This window comes from Ostreococcus tauri (assembly GCF_000214015.3).
Source record: "Ostreococcus tauri WGS project CAID00000000 data, contig chromosome 16, whole genome shotgun sequence".
Classification (NCBI taxonomy): Eukaryota; Viridiplantae; Chlorophyta; class Mamiellophyceae; order Mamiellales; family Bathycoccaceae; genus Ostreococcus; species Ostreococcus tauri.
This window is the reverse complement of record NC_014441.2, coordinates 364,352-383,598: the sequence shown is the minus strand read 5'-3', so window position 1 is coordinate 383,598 and position 19,247 is coordinate 364,352. Positions and strand designations below refer to the sequence as shown.

Below are 19,247 nucleotides of genomic sequence, written 5' to 3'. Positions count from 1 at the left end.
TCGGCCGCGGTGCCGACGACGCGCGCCCGCACACGGGCGCGCGCGAGCGATGGCGCGCGCGCACCGGAACCGACGCGCGAGCGAGGTGAAGTGGACGCTCGCGCTCGCGTGCGCGCTCGCGCTGAGCGCGCGCGAGGACGCGAGCGCGCGTGGGGGGGGCGACGGCGCGCGGGGTGTTTTTAAGGATGGACGAATACGTCGATTTGTGCGCTCGATCGGACTCGCGCGCGGCGCGAGCGCGGCGTACGGGGATGTATTGACGCCGTGGGACCCGAGGGATGAGTCGATCGTCGCTCCGTTGCGGTGTCAACGCCGAGCGGTGTTCGGGGAGTGCGTCCAGGAGGTCGGGTGCGGTTGGTGCGACTCGCGCGGCGTGGACGGACGCAATCCGACGTGTTACTCCTTGCTCGACGTGGATCTGTGCGCGTCGCACTTGGAACCGATTTTACGAGCGCCGGTGAGGGTGGCGGGGACGAATAGGGTGACGATTCCGTGCGACCCGCGGTGCGCGGCGATTGGCGACGAGCAGCACTGCGCGTCGACCACCGGATGCGGATGGTGCGCTTCGTCGGGGTCGTGCATGAGTGGAAGCGCCGCGAATGGGCCTTGTGTAGCGTGTGATTCGGGGTGGAGTTTCAGCGCGGTGACACCGACGTGCCCGGGGGCGTCGAGTGGGACAAACTGTAACGAGTGCGGGTGCTTGAACAACGGAACGTGCGCGACGACGAGCAAGGAGTGCATCTGCAACGATGGGCACACGGGTAGCTTGTGTCAGTACGATACGACGACGAACGGGGGGCGCGACGCGTGCCACGGGCACGGTACGTGGAACGCGTCGGCATCGGACTGCGAGTGCGATCGAGGATACGTCGGCGTGGGAGACAACCGCTGCAAATTCGCATGCATCGCCTCGGAAGATTGTAACGGCCGGGGCTACTGCTCAGAGTTGGATGGTACGTGCGTTTGTGACGTGGGTTGGGCCGGTGCGCGGTGCGAATGCCATTCGAGCGCTTTGACAAGTTTCCCATATCCGGATCCGCTGTTGAACGCAAACAAGACGGGATGCTGCGCGTACGGATTTGAACAGTGCCCAAAGGGATCGATGAATGAATATCACTGCGTCGTGGCCCCAGCAGACGCGTCAAAGTGTCCGGTCGAGTCATCAGACGACGGCACGCTGGTACTAATGGGCATTTTACTGTTTTTTCTGGGCATGTACCTGGCTGCGGCAATCATCGCAGCGTTGGCGGGCCACCCAAATCCGACGTGCACCATCGTGTGTCGGCTGCCCACAATAGTTCGACTTCGGGATTCACTCTTCATGCGAAACCCTGAGGACATTGAAGAAGTGCAGACCATCACGTTAACGTGCAAGCTGACGGATAACTTCCTCAAGGTGAAGCGCATGATATGTCGTCGTCTCAAACATCAACCAGATCCGGAATCGGTGGACCTGTTTTACTTAGGGTGTCTCGTCGATCCAGGATGGCGATTGGGAGATGGCATCAATGTGGGTCAAACTTGCCACGTGCACTTGAAGCTACGAGGTGAGCAGCAAACGGAGGCCTACACGGAGAAGAAGAAGTGGTGGAAGCGCCTGAGATTTGTTTTCACCGATAACTTGATCATGCTTTTATCGTACACGTTCTTCTTCCTGGTCTTGTTCTTATGCGCTACGACGTTTCCATGGGATAGTAAAAGGCCTATTGCGGTACCTAGCCCGCCGCCCGCGCCGTCACCTCCGCCTCCACCGTCACCACCACCACCGCCATCACCTCCGCCACCCGTTGTGCAAACATTTCCTCCACCACCGCCGGCGAGCTGGATCGAATGGTTGAATCTGCAAAACTCACTAGGTGTGAACGAAACGTACGGTACTAATTCGTCGTATCTATCTATGGCGGATGTCGGGTACATTCCCGCCAATATATCGGCTTTGACACAGATCACGACGAATTATGGCACGCAGCTCCCCGTCACTGGGAACCACTCCGGAAACATTGTCAACTTTTACACTTACGAGGACGCGCCTCTTTGGCAACGGGAGCTTCCGTTATTCACCGACAGCAAAGGTATTCCTTTCGTGGCGGACATATTCGTCGTGTGCGATCCACAAAAAGCTGTTGAAGCGAACTTCAAAGTAGATATGCAGTCTGGTTACGGGGTGACGAGCTATCAACCGAAACCAGATGAGAACGGCCTAGATGTTTTTACTTACCGCGGTCTGGTCAGTAAAGAAGTCGCCGACGCTTTGGGGCTCATTGCCGACGGGACCGTTGACTGTAGCTCGGCTGTTCTGCAGCTTTACAACAATTCGTGCTTGACAGATATTTACGAGGTGAGAGTAGACATCGCGAAGCGTAATGATTACCCCGTCGCAGCGAACGGGCAAGATGTGTTGAGTTATGCAAATTCAGTGGATATGATTGAGAAGCGCACGAGTGGTAATTATTTGTCGACGAATAGTTTCTTGACGAAGCCAATGGTCGCATCCGACATCGACAATGATCAGCTCACTTGGACGATTCAGAAGTTGCCTCTTCACGGCACACTCGAAGTTCCTGTAACGCGCGAATCGACCTCAAGCACTTTCACTTACGTGCCGGCCATCAACTTTACGGGATATGATTATTTTGTCTATTCCGTGGATGATCGCTTGAATAACCCGACGCAGACGTTGTATGACGTAGCGAGCGTAATGGTTGTCGTCGGCTCGGGTGGCGCTCCCGAGGCAATTGACACGCACTGGTGGGTTCTCGAAGACCACGTGATGACCGGTAGGTTCGCGCGGACGGTCATGAATAGTTCGTATGCTGGAACACTTAAATACACTGCGCGAGATCCCTTCAATGGCACGATGCAATGGTTGTGCGACGTCAACGGAGAGCACGTCGAGACTGAGTTTTCGAACTGTACCAATTCTGCGAATGATGACATAAACAACAAATTTATGTGGTTCAAGTACACACCAAACGCAAACTTTACTGGCAGTGATTCAATTCACTTTTCGATTGCGTCGTCTCTCAACTTAAACACTACATCATACTTGAGTGAAGGCATGGTGAACATAACGGTGAGACCAGTAAACGATCCGCCGGTGTTGAGTAACATGAATGTGCAAGCAATCATGAATAGGGACCGTTCCTCAGATAATTTGGGCGGCGCTGACCTGACTCCTATCACGTTCACACCGTTTGACGTCGATGCCGGCCCTTATTTCAAACTCTTTTTAACATGGAAGCCCATCATGACGCAGAGTGACTGGGCGACGAGGAGCCGCGGTCGTTGGTTTTTGAGCGTCGATAGGTACGGTCGTCCTTTGAACGAGCTCTCGCACGGACAGCTCGATCAGCAGGGCATCCAGAGCAATTCAAGTAACATCACGCTGTACTACCTGCCACCACCGTTTTTATATGGTGAGTTTTCGTCAACAACGGTCGCTCGCCCGAATCCGTTGGAAAAGTACACAATGCGGGTGGTGGATGATGGTCGCCTGGTCAGTAACGAGGCGACGCTGAACATCCACGTCGGGTGCTCTAAGGGCTACACGATGCAACCAAATCCAAGCGCTACCGGCCTGGCGCTTACATACGGTAAGTGTCAAGAGTGCCCACTCGGGCACGTTTCTGACACGATCAACGCAAGAGACTGTCGCGCCTGCCCACGCGGTCAGTACGGCGGAACGGTGCAGAGAGGGACGTGCTCTCGGTGTGCCAATGGCTATTACTCAGACGCCCCAGGCATGGCCACGTGCACGAAGTGCCCGGCGGGTAGCACATCTGTTCAGGGAGCTACATCGCGAGATCAGTGCTTCTGCAGCATTGGTTGGTACGGCGTCCCAGGTTACTGTTTCCCTTGCCCATCATACAGCGAAACGTTTGGAGCGAACGAGAAGTGGACCTTTTGCGCTGAGACGAACCTCACAGTGCCTTACCCTCAACCGGGCTTCTATGTTGTATCTCCGGAAACGCGTACGTATAAAGAACCGATCAGTGTTCGCCAATGTTTTCCAGCTACAGCATGCCCAGGTGTCAACGGAATCGCCGGTTCGTGGCAAGTGGACTCCATCGCAGCGGGTGGAACTCGAGCGGATAGCGTGGAGTGCGCGGAGGGCTACATGAACGACGGATGTGAATCATGCGTGAAGGGATTTTATCGTCTCAATGGGCAGTGTTTGAAGTGTGGTTCGCAGATGTCACACTTGCTTTACGGAATCGCTCTTGTCTTAGTCGTTGTGGCGGCGCTCATTATGCCATGGATTTTCGAGGAATCGACCAACCCCTCATACATCACGTATTCGCGCTCGCTCGGGCTTGTGGTCTTTTTGCAAGAAGTTGGCATGATCGGTAGATACAACCTCGGCTGGATGGACTTTCCGGGATTGACGTTAGTCCTTCAACTGTGTTACGTGCTCCAGTTGAACCCAGAAGTCATCGGCCTCGAGTGCGTCTCAGACTACGACTTCATTCGCAGATGGAACTCGTTGATGGCGATGCCTGCTCTTGGCCTCCTACTGATGTACGGTACCGCGCAACTGTACGCTTACGTGTGGGGCAAGTTTTATATTAAGCATAAGCCAGAGGTGTCGACGGTTCGCGTCGGCCAGCGCCGATGGGTGAGAATGTTGAGGAGCATTTTGAACGTGATTCAGATCACGTACATCGCTGTGGTCATCTCTACACTCGACTTTTTCATCTTCCACCGCTCGGTCACAGATGGTCTTGGGTACATCAGAGCGCAGCCAAGCTTGAGATTTGGTTACTTTAAATCCGAAACGGGAAGCACGCAGTGGCAAAAGCTCTTCCCTCTCGCGCTGATAGCTCTCATCGTCTATCCCATCGGATTCGTCGTCATCATGTACTCAGTCATCACGTTCGCACACGGCGGTTGGCATAAGCTATGGAAGCGAGATCTGATTGGATTCGCCACTTATACCTTTACGGATGATTACGTGACGCATCGAGTGATGGATATGTGTCGAACCGCGGCGCTGTGTTTCATTCAGCTCCTTGGATGGGAGCTGAGCGATGGTAACGGCGTCGTTCAGGCGCTCGCTGCTCTCCTCGTGGTGAGCGGCGCTGTCTTGAGCATGATCATTCGACCTTTCAAAATGTCAGAGACCAAAAGATATCTTAGTCTGCATCTGTTCACGTTGGTACTTGTACTTATGCTGTCAGTCGTGTCCATCGCGCCGGTGTCCTACATCATCGATCAGAATACGAAGACTGCCTGTCGACACGCAGTTTGGCAAACCATATCCGTCGCCGTCACCATCTTCGTTCTCAATATCTTGTATGAGGTGTTCTCCGAGACAGACCTGGTGAAGAGACTTCGCTGGAGTGTGGTGCGCTTCCAAAAGAACGCCATTATTCGCATGTGTGGCCTTTGTACGCGCAATAACGGTTCAAGTTGGTTGCGTTCGAGAGACTGGGAGGCGTGGGCCCCGACGCTCACCCTCCTCAAACCCAGCGCGGGCGCCATCTTAAAGCTTGAATCAGCCGAGGGAGATCAGGGACGGCACTATAGTGGCGAATTCGATGCGCAACAGCGTATGGAGTTCGCTCGCGCCATTCGTTCGCTCTGGAGACACAAGGAAGTCATCAAGCGCGTGGGCTCTCTCGACAATAAAGCCAAATCCTACTACAAAATGCTCTCCGCGCCGCTGCGCAGATATTTGATTCGTGCGGCGTCGGTGGAAGATCGAGATCTAAATCGTCGTGTCACATTTTTTATCGAGCAAAAAATGCTTGAGAAAAAGTACGACTACTACCGCAAGTACTACCGTCAACAGCAGAAGGATTTGAAAGGCGACAGGGTGAACTTAAATCCCCCTGTCGAAGCATTTTTATTGCGCAGTGGCGGCATCGAGCGAGCCAAGTCGAACAGGACGACGGAGCAGGAAGAGAAGGATGAGCGCTTACAATTGGACGACTTTGACGCTCTGGCAGATACCGGATTCAAGCAGAAACGAGCGTTACAAACGGATTCAAACGAAGCAGCCGATTTGGATGAAGAGGAGCTTCATTTCCAAACCGCTGACACGTCTGGTCGAACGCACTTCGTTCGCTTCCAAGGATACTTTGGCGATATTCATCCTGATTGGGACGCGTACGACGAAACTCTAGCGAAGATCAAAGCGGAGGATAACGACGAAGATGGCGGTGTCTTGCCGTGGCACCTGGATCTCGAGGACGCACACGACGACTTCTGCTGCCTATGCGAGTGCGAACCGGGAGAGCGCTGTCCTCGCCACGGCAATCTGTACGTTCTCATTATGCAAGACGAAGAAGAAAAGGCTAGGCTTGCGGCGGAACGCGAGCGGCACTTCCGAACGAGAGAGACGATCATCATCACAGAAGAAGATCCCGATCGCAATAGGGATTTGGGATGGAACGTGCGTGTACCCGTCCGTCTTGGGGAAGAAATTTCCAGCGTGCACACAAAGCTAGCATCCGAGTTGCGGGACATGCGCGACCGAGGTGAGTTCGCCGCAGAAGATGAGCTCCCTGCTGTCACCGGCAGCCGATTCGATATAATTCACAAGAATAAGATTCTTGATAAGCACCATACGGTGCGCGACGAGCACCTGCAATGGAAGGCGGAAGTTAAACTTGAGAACCGTCAAGGTGATCTAGCGAAAACAACTGCCTGGTTGATTCTTCAGGAAGAAGATGAAGACGAAGAAGAAGACGAAAGAATGCACGCGCGATCCCCACTTGAAGAGCAACCAGTGATGGAAGCTGCGCCGATGTTGCCGGGCGTCTTACAAGATAACCCGGGCATGGCTGTTGGCGACTTGCGCCGGATGCTTGCCGAATCGAATTCCAAGCCGCATGAACGAGCAATCTTGCGCTCTCGTAAAAGCGGCAAGGAGTACATCAACGACCTTCATCCGCTCACACGTAAGAATATCAGCAAGCCATCGGACGTGTTGATATCGTTTGAACCTGAGGACGGTAATTACTACGTATGGAGTGAGATTCGTAACCACTGGACATTCTTGGAGGCGCTGTTCAAGGTATACGCTTCACTCCCGTCTGGGCCAGGAGGTAACGAAACTCGTGGCAAATCCGAGCATCTTCTACTGATGTCATATCGTCAGTTCATGTACCTCACTTCGAGCTGCGAGATTGGCGCAAAACTTCCCAACGCTCAGTACAATCAGCTGGCTTCTGTCGTACGCCAAATCTTTGACACAGTCAAGGACCAGACGTTACTTGCGAAGTGCCTGACACTTGATCGTGACGATGGTTCGGTGGAAGGATCATTGTGCCCGAGCGAGGGAGCCAGACTTGAGCTTCGTATCTCTCACGGGTGGGGCATGCACTTGGACGAATATCTCACAGCACTCGTCTTCATGGCGTGGCTGATATATGGTCATCGCGTGCCGATGACAGACAGAGGCGTTGCGCGCGCCACTCGCTGGTTGATCGAGCGTATTCTGCGTCCCAAGGCGACTCATCTCGTCGAAGCGTATGAGGCGCAAGCGAAATACAATGCGGCCATGAAGAAGCAGGGAGGCAAATACTCAGATGCGGATATTCGCGCCGGCAGCCACGTCTATAAAACGTTCACCACTGAGGACGGCATGAACGTCAGAGAATTCAAAACGGCTGCAATGTGGGTCCTCGGTGACACCAATCCGCTCAACAGATTTGGCGAGCAAGTGTTCCACACGTACGTCGATCATCGTTCGTCCACTCCCGAATGGGTCTACCACGGAGCGCGACACGGCTGGGTCGCGCCGATCGACGAAAAGCCCGATGGATACGTGTGCTGTCAGCATGCTCGCCTCCCCGCTACAAAGTTTATGGCCGCGTTTGGCGATATCTGCTTCCGATTCAAACCGAACATGACGCCATCCGAGGCCCTTCAAGCGGCGACTGGCGAAGCGCAAGAGAGGAAACCATTAGGGGAGCCTAAAAATATACATGCTGTGATCGAAGAGCCAAGCGAAGAAGCAGCGCGTAAGGCGATCGTGGCGCCCGCCACGGTTGGAAGAATTATATGTCCAAACTGTGGAATAACGGTCAAGCCGCCGAATGAAATTTTCATCGCTCCGGACGACATGAAGTACTGTCACGAGTGCCATGTCTGTCGCAACTGCGGGGCACCGTGTTCGCCAGACGACGTGATCGAAACATCGGCCGGTCGCAATTACTGTCCCAAGTGTTTCCCAGCGTGTCCGAATTGCGACGCGCCGTGCGAACCAGAGGACATCATCGAAGGGACGTACTGTCCGAAGTGCCTGCCGTTCTCGTGTCCAAACTGCGACGACACGGACTGCGTTCCCAACGACATCGTCAAAGGACCAGACGGAAGAGAATATTGTCCGAAGTGCCTGCCGTTCTCGTGTCCAAACTGCGAGGACACGGACTGCGTTCCCAACGACATCGTCAAAGGACCAGACGGAAGAGAATATTGTCCGAAGTGTCTGCCGTTCTCGTGTCCAAACTGCGAGGACACGGACTGCGTACCCGAGGACATCGTCAAAGGACCAGGTGGTAGAAGCTACTGTCCAAAGTGTCTACCGGCGTTCCACTGTCCGAATTGCGACAGAGAGATGGATCCGGAAGACGTCATGCCCGGTCCCGACGGCGAGGAATACTGCGCTGTGTGCTATCCTGAAGAAGAAGGAAATCCCGATGACGAGGACGAGACGTACACGGTGCCGGCGTTCTCGGCACCGAAACCCGTCAAGAAGGAACGCAAGCGCGTCGCTCGCGTGCGCAAGATCACCAAAACCGTCCAAGACGACGAGGGCATCGCCCGTCCGAAAGCCTTCGCCAGAGCTCCCACTCGAGTCGATCGTGAAGCCGCCGAGCACGGAGATCGCCAGCGCGTCGCTCGCGTGCGCACGATCACCAGAACCGTCCAAGATGACGAGGGTATCGCTCGTCCGCGACCGCTCGCTAGCGCTCCCAGCGCCAGAGCTCCCACTCGAGTCGATCGTGAAGCCGCCGAGCACGGAGATCGCCCCAACCCCGACGCCGACGCCGGTCCGTCGCACCCGTACGGCTTCGGGCCCATGGGTCGCTTTTTCCGACGAGGAGGTTAGATGATGCGCGCACGTCGCGCGCGCATCGCCGAGTCCAGTGTAACTCACGATATCAACGCGCGCACCCCGTCTCCACCCCTCTCGCCCGCCCAAAGCGCGCGCGCCTAGAAAAAAAACGTTTCATCTTCCAGAGGGGAACGATGGACCCCTACCGACGCGCGCGCGCACAAAACATCGCGCGCGTCGGCCCCGAACGCACACCGCGACGACCCATCGACGCCCTCGACGCGTGCGCTCGACCGCGGACGCGCGTCGCATCGCGCGCGACCGCGGCACGGCGCGCGCGGTCGATCCAGGGCGCGAGAGACGACGCATTTGACAATTTGAATTCATTCAAACCGTTGGTGGCGATGACGAACGATGGGCCCGACGCGCGCGTCCTCGCGACGCGCTCGGGAAACGAGGCGCGAGAGACGACGCGGGCGAGTGGAGTGAAAGATGGCGCGACGCCGCGGCGACGGGTGTCGTTTAAGACGATGGAGGGGGAACCGGCGGGGAAAGGGAACGTCGGATTGGGCGAAGGTGCGCGGAGCGACGCGACGCGCGATGATGATTGCGACGACGGAAGAGGGATCGAGGGCGTGAGAGGTCGATGCGAACGCGATGACTGATGAGATGCGTGTGTTTTGATGCGTGGCGCAGGGACGACGCGATTGGCGAGGTTGCGCGCGGCGCGGGCGGCGGCGGCGGCGGCGGCGGCGGCGGGCGGGAAGCCGGCGGGTGCGTTTGCGCCGACGACGACGCGCAAGGAGCGATTGCGATTGCGGAGAGGGACGGGAAGAGAGATTTCTTCGCGTCCGTTCGTGATCAGGGTGAATATTCCGGGGATCATGAAGCAGAAGAGCTCGAGTGATATGGACGTCTCTGGCGGGAGCGAAGCAAACGACTGGCGCGCGGCGACGAGCGTCATGAGCATCGTGGAGATTGGTGAGGACTCGCACGCGAGCGCGGGAAGTGGAAGCGGGAGTGGTGCTTCAAACGTGAATCCGTTTAAGGTGAACGTGGGTTCGGAGGATGGACCGAGACCGATGTTCCGACCGTCCACGGCGCACCTGCGCGCGGGCGAGCAAACTCCGGGCGGTGCCAAGCCGTCTCGGGACTCGACCGCGGGCACGCCGAACGCAGCCGAGGCGCTGGCGATGATGATGCACTCCGAGTATCCCGAGGGTTTGCCCGAGGAGATTGCAGGTGTCTCGCACTTCGCCACGACGCAACGCGACGAGCCGCCGCTCGCGGATTTCCCGGGCGAGGCAGACATGGAGATCGGATACGACGACGTCATGCCGTACGATGATGACGGCTTCGTCGAGCCCGCTGCGCCGCGAAAGCGCACCACGTCAGGGGTGCCGCACAAGCGCCTTCGCGCCGAGATGGAGCGACGCAAATCACTCGCGTTGGCTGGCACTCAAACGGTGCAGGGTGGTGTGCGTCGATCGACGCGCCAGCGCTCCAAGCCGCTTGAGTACTGGCGCGGGGAGACCAAGGTGTATCAGCGCGTGCACAGTTCTCTACCAACGGTGGCGCAGATCGAGAGACGAACTGCGAATCCGATTTGGCCGCGCAAGACACCCGGGGGACCGTCACAACCGTTCCGCGTGTCGCGACTTCGACCGGCGGAAATTCTTCGCGACTTCGGTGTGGATCTCCCCGATCCATCGCCCCTGGATCGTCGAGGTGTACGATACGGTTTGATGTCGCCCGCTGAGCAACCGGTAGCGGCAAACTGGGCGGAGAAGTACGGCATCCACCCGCTCGTGAAACCAGTTCCGCCTGGCCGCGGTGTACCGCTCTTGCGCGAAGAAGACGTCGTTCCGTCGGACGTCGACGAAGTATCCCGACCGAAGAAGCGAGGACGAAAGCCCAAGGCGGTGAAAGAAGCGGAAGAACGCGCGGCAAACGAGGCGTACATCGCATCTGCCGTGGCGGAGATTATGAACAACGTCGTCGCCGCCAACACCTCGCCGGAGGACGTCCAAGTCGACGTGGAGGCGGCCGCGACGGTGGAGGCGACAGAGATCGACGTAGTTGAAGCAGAGGTCGTCGCCATCGCCGAGTCGGAGGAGAAGGATGAGGATGATCTGGACGAAGATGAGGCGGAACGCGAGGCGGAGCGACTCGCTGACGAAGCCGTCGCCGAGGTGGAGCGCGAATTGGCGGCTGAACTCGCGGAGGAGGAGGCTGAGGCGGCAAAAATCACGATGGAGCAAGACATGACGGCGGTTACGGAGGATGAAGAAAAGGAAGAGCCCGTCCTTGGAGATGTCGAAGAGGAAGCGGACGCGCGTCAAAGCGCCAAAGCGGATGCGGAAGAGCCGACGACGTCCGCTGTACCCGCATTCACTGAAGAAGCAGAATGCGTGATCGATGACGAGGAAGCCAACATTGAACCCACGACGGTTGTCACAGCCGAAGTGGAAGAGGACGCGATTGTGCTTCGCGAACTCGACGAAAACGTTGATGAAGCCATCGACATGGAGATCGACGCGCCGCCATCCGTCGCAAAACCGACGGTCCAGGAGCCGATCGAGGGCGTTGAGTCCGATGTTGACGCAAATTAGTCATCTCGTGGTATAATTTTACACTGTACCCCCATCGTCTACTCTAAGAACTAACGATCGAACGCCGCTCGACACGAACGCCGAGCTCAGTGACCGCAAAGGCGTACCGCGAACGTCGACCCCCGCCCCCTAACCACGCCCCCGTCTTGTGCGTCGTCTCACACATCCCTTGCGCGTCCTCTGCACCCCCCGTCGCGAGCGGAATTAACCGCATCTCACAATCGCACGACTCCGCGATCCACCGCTCGAGCGTCCCGCAGTCACCGTGCGCGCGCGTCACGACGTCGAAACCCAAATCCTCCCCCGCAATCGCGTCCAAAAACCGTTCCAACGCCGTCGACGACGACGACGGACACAGCGAATCCGCGCCGTCGATCACCACGCACGCTCGCCGCTCGCTCGACGTCGCGTCTTCGCTCGACGCGGCGGCCGCAGCGGCGGCGCGCCCCGCCGTCCGCGTCCCCGCCAACGTCGCCATCACGCGCGTTTTGTCGTCCCCGAACGCGTCCCCGAACGCGTGTGGATCCACAATCGTCAACGTCCCGCGCTTTAACGCCCGGTCGAGCGCATCGCGGGACTTTCGAGAGATTTTCTTGCTCAGCCTGAGAATTTCTTCGCTCGATCGCTCGCACGGGATCAAAACGACCGCGATGGAGCGCTCGACGAGCTCACCGACGATTGCGGAGACGAGCCAATCGCCCGGAGCGTCGATGTGGTCCGTGAGGGCGAGCGCGCGTGGGGTTCGGGTGCGCGCGGTGAGCTCGACGCCGAGCGCGGTTGATAACATGAAGCGTCGCGAAGTGCGGTGGACGCGGAGCGGTCGATCGATGTCGAGATCGGTGACTCGCGAAGGCGATGGATATGCTTGAGTCGTATTGAGCGCTATTACAACAGAAAAGACGCGCCCGGTTCATCGTTTACTGAATTCAGGGACGCGCGCGCCGAGTCTGGACGGCGTTGACGTTGCCTTCATTGCCAAATGCTTATTGATGGCTTCAAAATCATTCGCCGAGGACGGATCGCCGTGTATGCTCTCGCCGATGGTGGCGAAGAGACTACGCGTGCGTGGCGTCGATGGTTCGCCCTGCACGGCGGCGTCTTGAAGCATGGCGGCTTCGCGCTCCGGACGCATTGGCGAAACGTAAATGTTTTGGTTCTCAACTGGCAGCCGTCTGCGCGGGGATGATATCCCGAAAGGAAAGGGTTCATCCACGGATACCTTCTCACCGTCGGTGGTCTTTTGAGCTGCGAGTGCCTCGGCGCGCTCTCGAAGCGCCAACAAAAAGGTGCGCACGCGGGAGACGAATACCTTGTTGTAAAACGAGATGATGTCGCCTCGCGTCGACACCTCTAGCTCAGGGTCAGTTTGCTCGATCACCACGGTCCAAAAGATCTCCTCCGTGCACTGCGGCTGCTTTGAGTACTGATATATGATGTCTTTGAACTGCACCGCGCCGCCGCACCCGCCGTTCACCTTACACACGCCATACACCGAGGCGAGGATGATTTGATCGACGTGCCTGTTGTACACCAGATTGGTCTGTTCGTAAATCACGTGCTCAATCAAGGCGTAGACGTCGCGCGTGACCTCCGGTGAGAGCTTCAACCTCGACGCCAGGTCCCCAAGTCTCCTCGCCGCGAGTTGCATGACCTTGGCGAAGAAAATTTGAAGCGCCTTGAACGCGCACACGTCGCACCCGATCGGTTGCTCCACGTCGTGATTTCTGACGGCGGCAAATCGCTCGGGGAGCGGCTGACCACCGGGTAGCTTGCGTCGAGGCGTCGTCGCGCCGCGCAACGGCGACGAGAACACGGTGAACGCGCTTGTAGGAGGACGTCTCACGGGAGAGTGACACTGCGGCATGACAAGATCCTTCTCCGCGGCGGCGTCGCGAGCGGGCTCGCCCATGGCAGCCACCTCGGCAATGGCCGCTACGTTGAACATCGGAGACACTGGTCGCTTCGGGATCGACGTCGCCCTGGGGTTCGATGTCGACGTAGACGTAGTTCCACCTCGATTCACGCTCTCTTGAAACGATTGTAAAAAGTCAAAGAGAGCCGAGCCCTTGCACCATGCGAGGCGCTCGAGCGTCTTCTCCTCCAGAGAGTTGAAATGACGTACGATCTCTCGCGGGAGATCCATGTCCGCTCGCACGAACGGCTCGATGATAGTGGTCAAATCGAACGGATGTATTCCCAGCAGGTGCGTCGTCGCCGGAAACGTGAGGGTGGACGTCTTGTACGTAGCGACGATGACCTCCATGCAGCACGCGAGCAAAGACTTGGTGAACCGAGAGCTCTGTAAGAGCGCCACGATGTTCGCATCTTTTTTCACCTGCGACTCGGCTCGTAAAATTCGGTTCAAAAAGAAAAAGAAGATGTGCACGAGCTCCGTAGTGCGCTGACGGACGAGCTCGTCCATAACCATACTGTGCGGACTGATATCAGTGCGCATCGTTGTCACCAGCGCGTCCTCTCGAATCGCCTGTCCGAGGCGCTGTCCAAGAACGTCCACCTTTTTGTGCAGTTTATCAATGACAGTTTCTTCCCCTGGAACGAATCGTCTTAGCTCCGCGAGCTTGGTCTCAAGATCCGAGCTTGCGCACACAATGTCTTGAAGCCAAGACGCGCTCGCCATGGCCTGACTGATCGGCGTCGGCGGAACTACACCCGCCGGCAACGGTCCTCTGATCGCACGCATGGGGCTCATTGACATTCCCCCATCTTCTTGGATCGTTGAGATCTTCTTGGGTCTGTACGGTGAAAACGGCGCGGCGGCGCGTTTGCGCCTCGTGGGCGTCGCCATTGAGCCGTGAGTCGTCTCCGTCGCGCACGACGCGAGATCGCCGATGATTTTCCTCCCACGAGAGTCTTCGCCCTCCATTTCCGTGTACAGATACAGCGTCTCGTCCACGGCGAGACGGCCGAACGTCTCAGCGGCGACGCGTCGGTACCTCTCCATGACGGGCGACGCGACGTCGGCGTCTCCGTCGAAGACGCCTCGGACGCACGCGTCACTCGGCGCGACGTCCTCAAAGTGTGAAGTGACATCGAACACGGCGCTTGGAAACGTCGCTTTGAGGACGTTGATCACCGCCACCGACATCGCGCGCACCGTCTCCACCTTTGTCTTTGAGCTCGAGCTCAGACTCGCGAGCGGATCTGGCAGCCCCGTCACCGCGTCCTTCGCTGTCATGCTCACCATGTTCTTTAACGACGTCCGCAAGAGCTCCCTCGGTGCGTTGACGAGTAAAAACGCCTCGACAGCGACCAAGAGATGATAGCACGAGTACAGATCGGGAAACTTCGGCAAGGCCTCACACTTGGCGCACTGATACACCGCCCACCCGAGCCGCGCCACCGTTCGCCCACCTCTCGAGTCCGCGTCAAAGTGCACGCGAATAAACTCGTGAAACTTCTTCGCGATCACCTTATTAAACGCGAACGCGCTCCGCATCTCCCGTAATCGCATCGCCCGCTCCGCCTCGGCCACCGCGGACGAACCGAGCGACGGACTCTTCAACCGAGTCGCGAGCGCCCGCGCGCCCGCGCTCAAAAACTCCGGCATCGCATCCAGCACCTCAACCAACGTCGTTTCACAATCTTCCAACACCCCCGTGACGTCCCCACCCTCGCCCGCGGCGCCCGTCGCGCCGCCGTCCCGAACCGCGTCCTCCGCGTCCAACAACCCGAGCGCCGCCAGCGCCCCGCACGCCGCGCGCGTCCCCTCCCCCGCGCCGTCCGACTCGTTTCCACGCGCCGACAGCGTCCCGCGCGCGGCGTCGAGGACGTCTCGCATCACCCGTCGCGCCTCGTCGCCACGCGCGTGGCCATCCACCGCGCGAATCGCCATCGACGCATCGTTCCGCGCCATGCCTCGCGCCGTCACCGCGCGCGCGTCCACGTCGCCGTTCACGCGCGCGGACGGCACGCGCGACGTCGCGATCGACGCGCGCGCGACGCACGGTCTCGCGCGCGCGCGTGGGCGTCACGTCGCGCGCGACGTCGCGCGCGCGTTTTCCCGCCGAAACTGTTGAAAACGCCGCGGTCGGTCGTCTCGTATTCGGCGTCGATATCGCCCATCACGACGCCGAAGTGGACGCCCCGGGCGGGCGGGCGCGCGTGGGCGTGTACATAGGTATCACGTGAGGTTCTCTACGAATGCATACATAGTACTCTAGATACGTATACCACCATGTAGAGCGTGAACGAGACATCGACGCCGCGGATGGCGCGACGGGGCGTTGTCACCGCTGTAAAGGGATGTATATATGTGAATGTAGGGTTCAGCGAGCCCACGCCCACGCGCGCGCGACCGCGACGACGGCCATCGCGCGACGCCGCGCGCGCGCATGTTCGCCCGCGTCCGTCGCATCGGTGGACGTTCCACGCGCGCGTTCGCCCGGCTCGCGCGCGAGGCGAAGCAGCGGCGGACGCACGAGCGGGACGCCAACGCGGGGGTGGTGGTGGAGAAGACGAGCCACGGAAAGACGCGATTCCAACGCTTGCGATGCGACGTGCGACGCGCGAGAGAGGCTGGGAAGTCGTGGGTCGACGCGCTGCTCGATGGCGCGACGATGCGCGCGCGACGACGACGGGCAGAGACGTTGACGCGGGCGCCGTTTCAGCCGGTGTGGTTGAGACAAGGGGCGATGGACGCGGCGAGAGAGGCGGAACGCGCGGCGGCGAGGGTGGATCCGAGACGGGCGCTGAGACACGCGGGGGCGTCGAGGATGGGGGCGTTGATGCACGCGAAGACGCGGGAGTGGTACGGACGACGCGTGCGCGCGGTGTATCGAAGAATCGTGGTGAAACAGCCGTTCGCCACGGCGATGTTTTCGTCGGTGAGCAAATGCGTGGCCTCGGACGTGTTCGTGCAGATCGTGGTGGAAGAGCGGAGCGCGAATGATTTGGATTGGAATCGAGTGTTGTCGTTTTTCGTGCTCGGGGTGACGTACGTCGGCGCGTTTCAGTACCGCCTGTACAACTATTGGCTGAAACCACTGAACGACGCGTGGCGGCCGAAATACGGGTTAGCGCTGTCCACCGGGGTCGTCGTCATGGTCGATCAGGTGTTCGTGCAGCCGTTCTTGTACTTGCCAACTTTTTTGTGCATTAAGATTGTGTCCGAGGGGGCGACGCGACTCGTGGACGTCCCGCGCGAGGCGTTCGGACGATGGATTGAGACGGGACCAGATACCATGAGCGCGCTGTGGGCGGTGTGGGTTCCCGCGCAGGCGATCAATTTCGCGTTCGTCCCCAAGCATTTGACGATTCCGTGGATGAATCTCGTAGGGACGATGTGGAATGGCGTACTTTCCTACATGTACGGAGCCGCCGCCGAGAAGAACAAATTAAAATTAGTTGTGGAAGAGGTCGAGTCGAATGACGATGAATAAATGCTCGCGCTCGTCCCGACGCGGTCTCGATGTTTCTGTAGTTGCAGCTGCGTATGTGCGCGCTGATTTTTGTGATAGATTGCTTTTCTTAAAACAAACAAAAGTGTCAGTTGGCGATCTCAGTTGGCTTGTTGCTAGTACTTGCGCGTCGCAAAATAATTTTATTTGTGTCCTCCTTTACAGCGTCTTCATGTCCTTCTCCTCCGGGGTTCGGCCGTCGCCGGTGACGATAGTATCGGCGAAGGTACCACCACCCGGAACCATGGGCAAGACGTGCTCGACGTGCGGCACCATGACGTCCAGCAAATACGGGCCAGGGGTCTCAATCATGCGCTTGATGGCACCCTCGAGTTCGGACATGCGCGTGACGCGCTCAGCCGGGACGCGGAAACCGTTGGAAATGGTGACGAAATCCGGGAAGATGTGCGCTTCCTCTTTGGACACTTGGTAATCGTCGTTCGGGGAGCCAAGGTAGGTGTGTCCTCGGTTCGCTTTGTAGAAGCGATCCTCCCACTGCACGACCATGCCAAGGTACTGGTTGTTCAGGATGAAGCACTTCACTGGTAACTCCTCCGCGTGTAAAGTGGCGAGCTCCTGAATGTTCATCACGAACGAACCATCGCCGTCGATGTCGATGACGAGCTCGTCCGGTCGCGCCGCCTGAGCTCCGATGGCGGCGGGCAAGCCGAAACCCATCGAACCTAAACCACCCGATGAGAGCCAGTTGCGCGGCTCGTCAAACTTGTAGTGCTGCGCCGCCCACATCTGGTGCTGACCGACACCAGTGGAGATGATCGCCTTACCTTCGGTCAACTTGCACAAGAGCTCGATCGCGGCCTGCGGGGCGATAACGTCGCCTTGCTGTTTCGGAATCGGAAACGGGAACTCCTTGCGCTTGACCTCAATCTCGGCGCGCCAGTCCGAAAAGTCCGGCAAGTTCGCCGCGTCCAACGCGATGAGCTTGTTCAGCGATCTCAACGCCGGCTTAATGTTGCTAAAGATGGAGCAGAACGGTTTCTTGTTCTTGCCGAGCTCGGCCGGATCGATGTCGATGTGCACGATTGCCGCGCGTTTGGCAAACTCAGCCAACTTACCCGTCACTCGATCGTCGAATCTCACGCCGAACGCGAGCAACAGGTCGGCGCTGTCGATTGCGTAGTTCGCATACACGGCACCATGCATGCCGAGCATACTCAGGCTCAAATCATCGCTCTGCGGGAACGTGCCGAGACCCATGAGGGTGTTTGTCACTGGGATCCCCGTGGCGCGACAAAACTCAACTAACTCCTTGCTCGCGTCGAGGCATCCGCCGCCGGCGTACACGATCGGCTTCTTCGACTTCTTGATGAGATCAACCACTTGTTGAATCTGCGGGTTCGTCGGTGGGCCCGGAAGACGGCTCAGGTAACCGTGCAAAGAAACCTTGGGCTCCCAGTACGGCACCGCGAGCTGTTGCTGAACATCCTTCGGAATATCGATCAAAACCGGTCCCGGTCGTCCCGAGCTCGCCAAGAAGAACGCCTCGCGAACGATTCTCGGAATCTCCTCAACGTTCATCACCAAATAGTTGTGCTTGGTGATCTGTCTCGTGATCTCCACGATTGGCGTCTCCTGAAACGCGTCCGTACCGATCATCGGCCTCGGAACCTGCCCGGTGATCGCCACCATCGGCACCGAATCCAACAACGCGTCGGCTAACCCGGTGACCAAATTCGTCGCCCCCGGCCCGCTCGTCGCGATGCACACCCCAACCTTCCCGGTGGACTTTGCGTACCCCTCCGCCGCGAAAACCTCCCCTTGCTCGTGTCGACACAAGACGTTTCTAATCCCCGTCACGCTCTTCGTCAGGCTCTGATGGATCTCCATCGACGCCCCACCCGGATAGGCGAACACGCAATCGACGCCCTCACGCTCCAGGGCCTCGACTAAGATATCCGCGCCCTTGCGCGGCTCGTCGTCGGCGAAACGCGACTGAAAGTGCCCGATCGGCCGTCTGCTCGCGTACGCCGTCATTTGCGACGTCGTCAACTCGAGCTCGGTGAACTGCGAGGGGTCCACGTACTCGCTCGCCCCGGGTTCGCGCACCGCGGGCGACTTGAGCGAGAGCACGCGTCGGATTTGGCTGCGCGCGCGAATCGCGGCGCGACGCGAAACGCGCGCATTCTGGACGCTCAACGCCGTCGTGGGCGTCCGTTGCGCCCGCGCGTTGGCGTGCATGGAGATGTGATCAGC

The 19,247-nt window shown here is 58.5% G+C and overlaps 6 protein-coding genes across 6 annotated transcripts; 3 read left to right on the top strand and 3 right to left on the bottom strand.

Annotated features, from left to right (window-relative positions):
- Positions 1 to 49: 49 nt before the first annotated feature.
- On the top strand, positions 50 to 9,058 carry OT_ostta16g02120 (EGF-like, conserved site; the record flags this gene model as incomplete). Its single annotated transcript, XM_022985575.1, has 1 exon — positions 50 to 9,058. The coding sequence occupies one exon, from the start codon at positions 50 to 52 to the stop codon at positions 9,056 to 9,058; it is 9,009 nt and encodes a 3,002-aa protein (XP_022840367.1).
- Positions 9,059 to 9,408: 350 nt separating this feature from the next.
- Positions 9,409 to 11,616, top strand: OT_ostta16g02110 (unnamed product; the record flags this gene model as incomplete). The annotated part of the gene is made up of 2 exons (XM_022985574.1): positions 9,409 to 9,580; positions 9,701 to 11,616. 2 exons carry the CDS (start codon positions 9,409 to 9,411, stop codon positions 11,614 to 11,616), a joined length of 2,088 nt encoding a protein of 695 aa, XP_022840366.1.
- A 43-nt stretch (positions 11,617 to 11,659) lies between these two features.
- OT_ostta16g02105 (unnamed product) lies at positions 11,660 to 12,403 on the bottom strand (the record flags this gene model as incomplete). The annotated part of the gene is made up of 1 exon (XM_003083632.1): positions 11,660 to 12,403. One exon carries the CDS (start codon positions 12,401 to 12,403, stop codon positions 11,660 to 11,662), a length of 744 nt encoding a protein of 247 aa, XP_003083680.1.
- Positions 12,404 to 12,526: 123 nt separating this feature from the next.
- On the bottom strand, positions 12,527 to 15,490 carry OT_ostta16g02100 (Retinoblastoma-associated protein, A-box; the record flags this gene model as incomplete). The annotated part of the gene is made up of 1 exon (XM_003083631.2): positions 12,527 to 15,490. One exon carries the CDS (start codon positions 15,488 to 15,490, stop codon positions 12,527 to 12,529), a length of 2,964 nt encoding a protein of 987 aa, XP_003083679.2.
- Positions 15,491 to 15,968: 478 nt separating this feature from the next.
- OT_ostta16g02090 (Mpv17/PMP22) lies at positions 15,969 to 17,015 on the top strand (the record flags this gene model as incomplete). The annotated part of the gene is made up of 1 exon (XM_003083630.2): positions 15,969 to 17,015. The coding sequence occupies one exon, from the start codon at positions 15,969 to 15,971 to the stop codon at positions 17,013 to 17,015; it is 1,047 nt and encodes a 348-aa protein (XP_003083678.2).
- A 177-nt stretch (positions 17,016 to 17,192) lies between these two features.
- Positions 17,193 to 19,232, bottom strand: OT_ostta16g02080 (Thiamine pyrophosphate enzyme, C-terminal TPP-binding; the record flags this gene model as incomplete). Its single annotated transcript, XM_003083629.1, has 1 exon — positions 17,193 to 19,232. The coding sequence occupies one exon, from the start codon at positions 19,230 to 19,232 to the stop codon at positions 17,193 to 17,195; it is 2,040 nt and encodes a 679-aa protein (XP_003083677.1).
- Between the last annotated feature and the right edge of the window lie 15 nt (positions 19,233 to 19,247).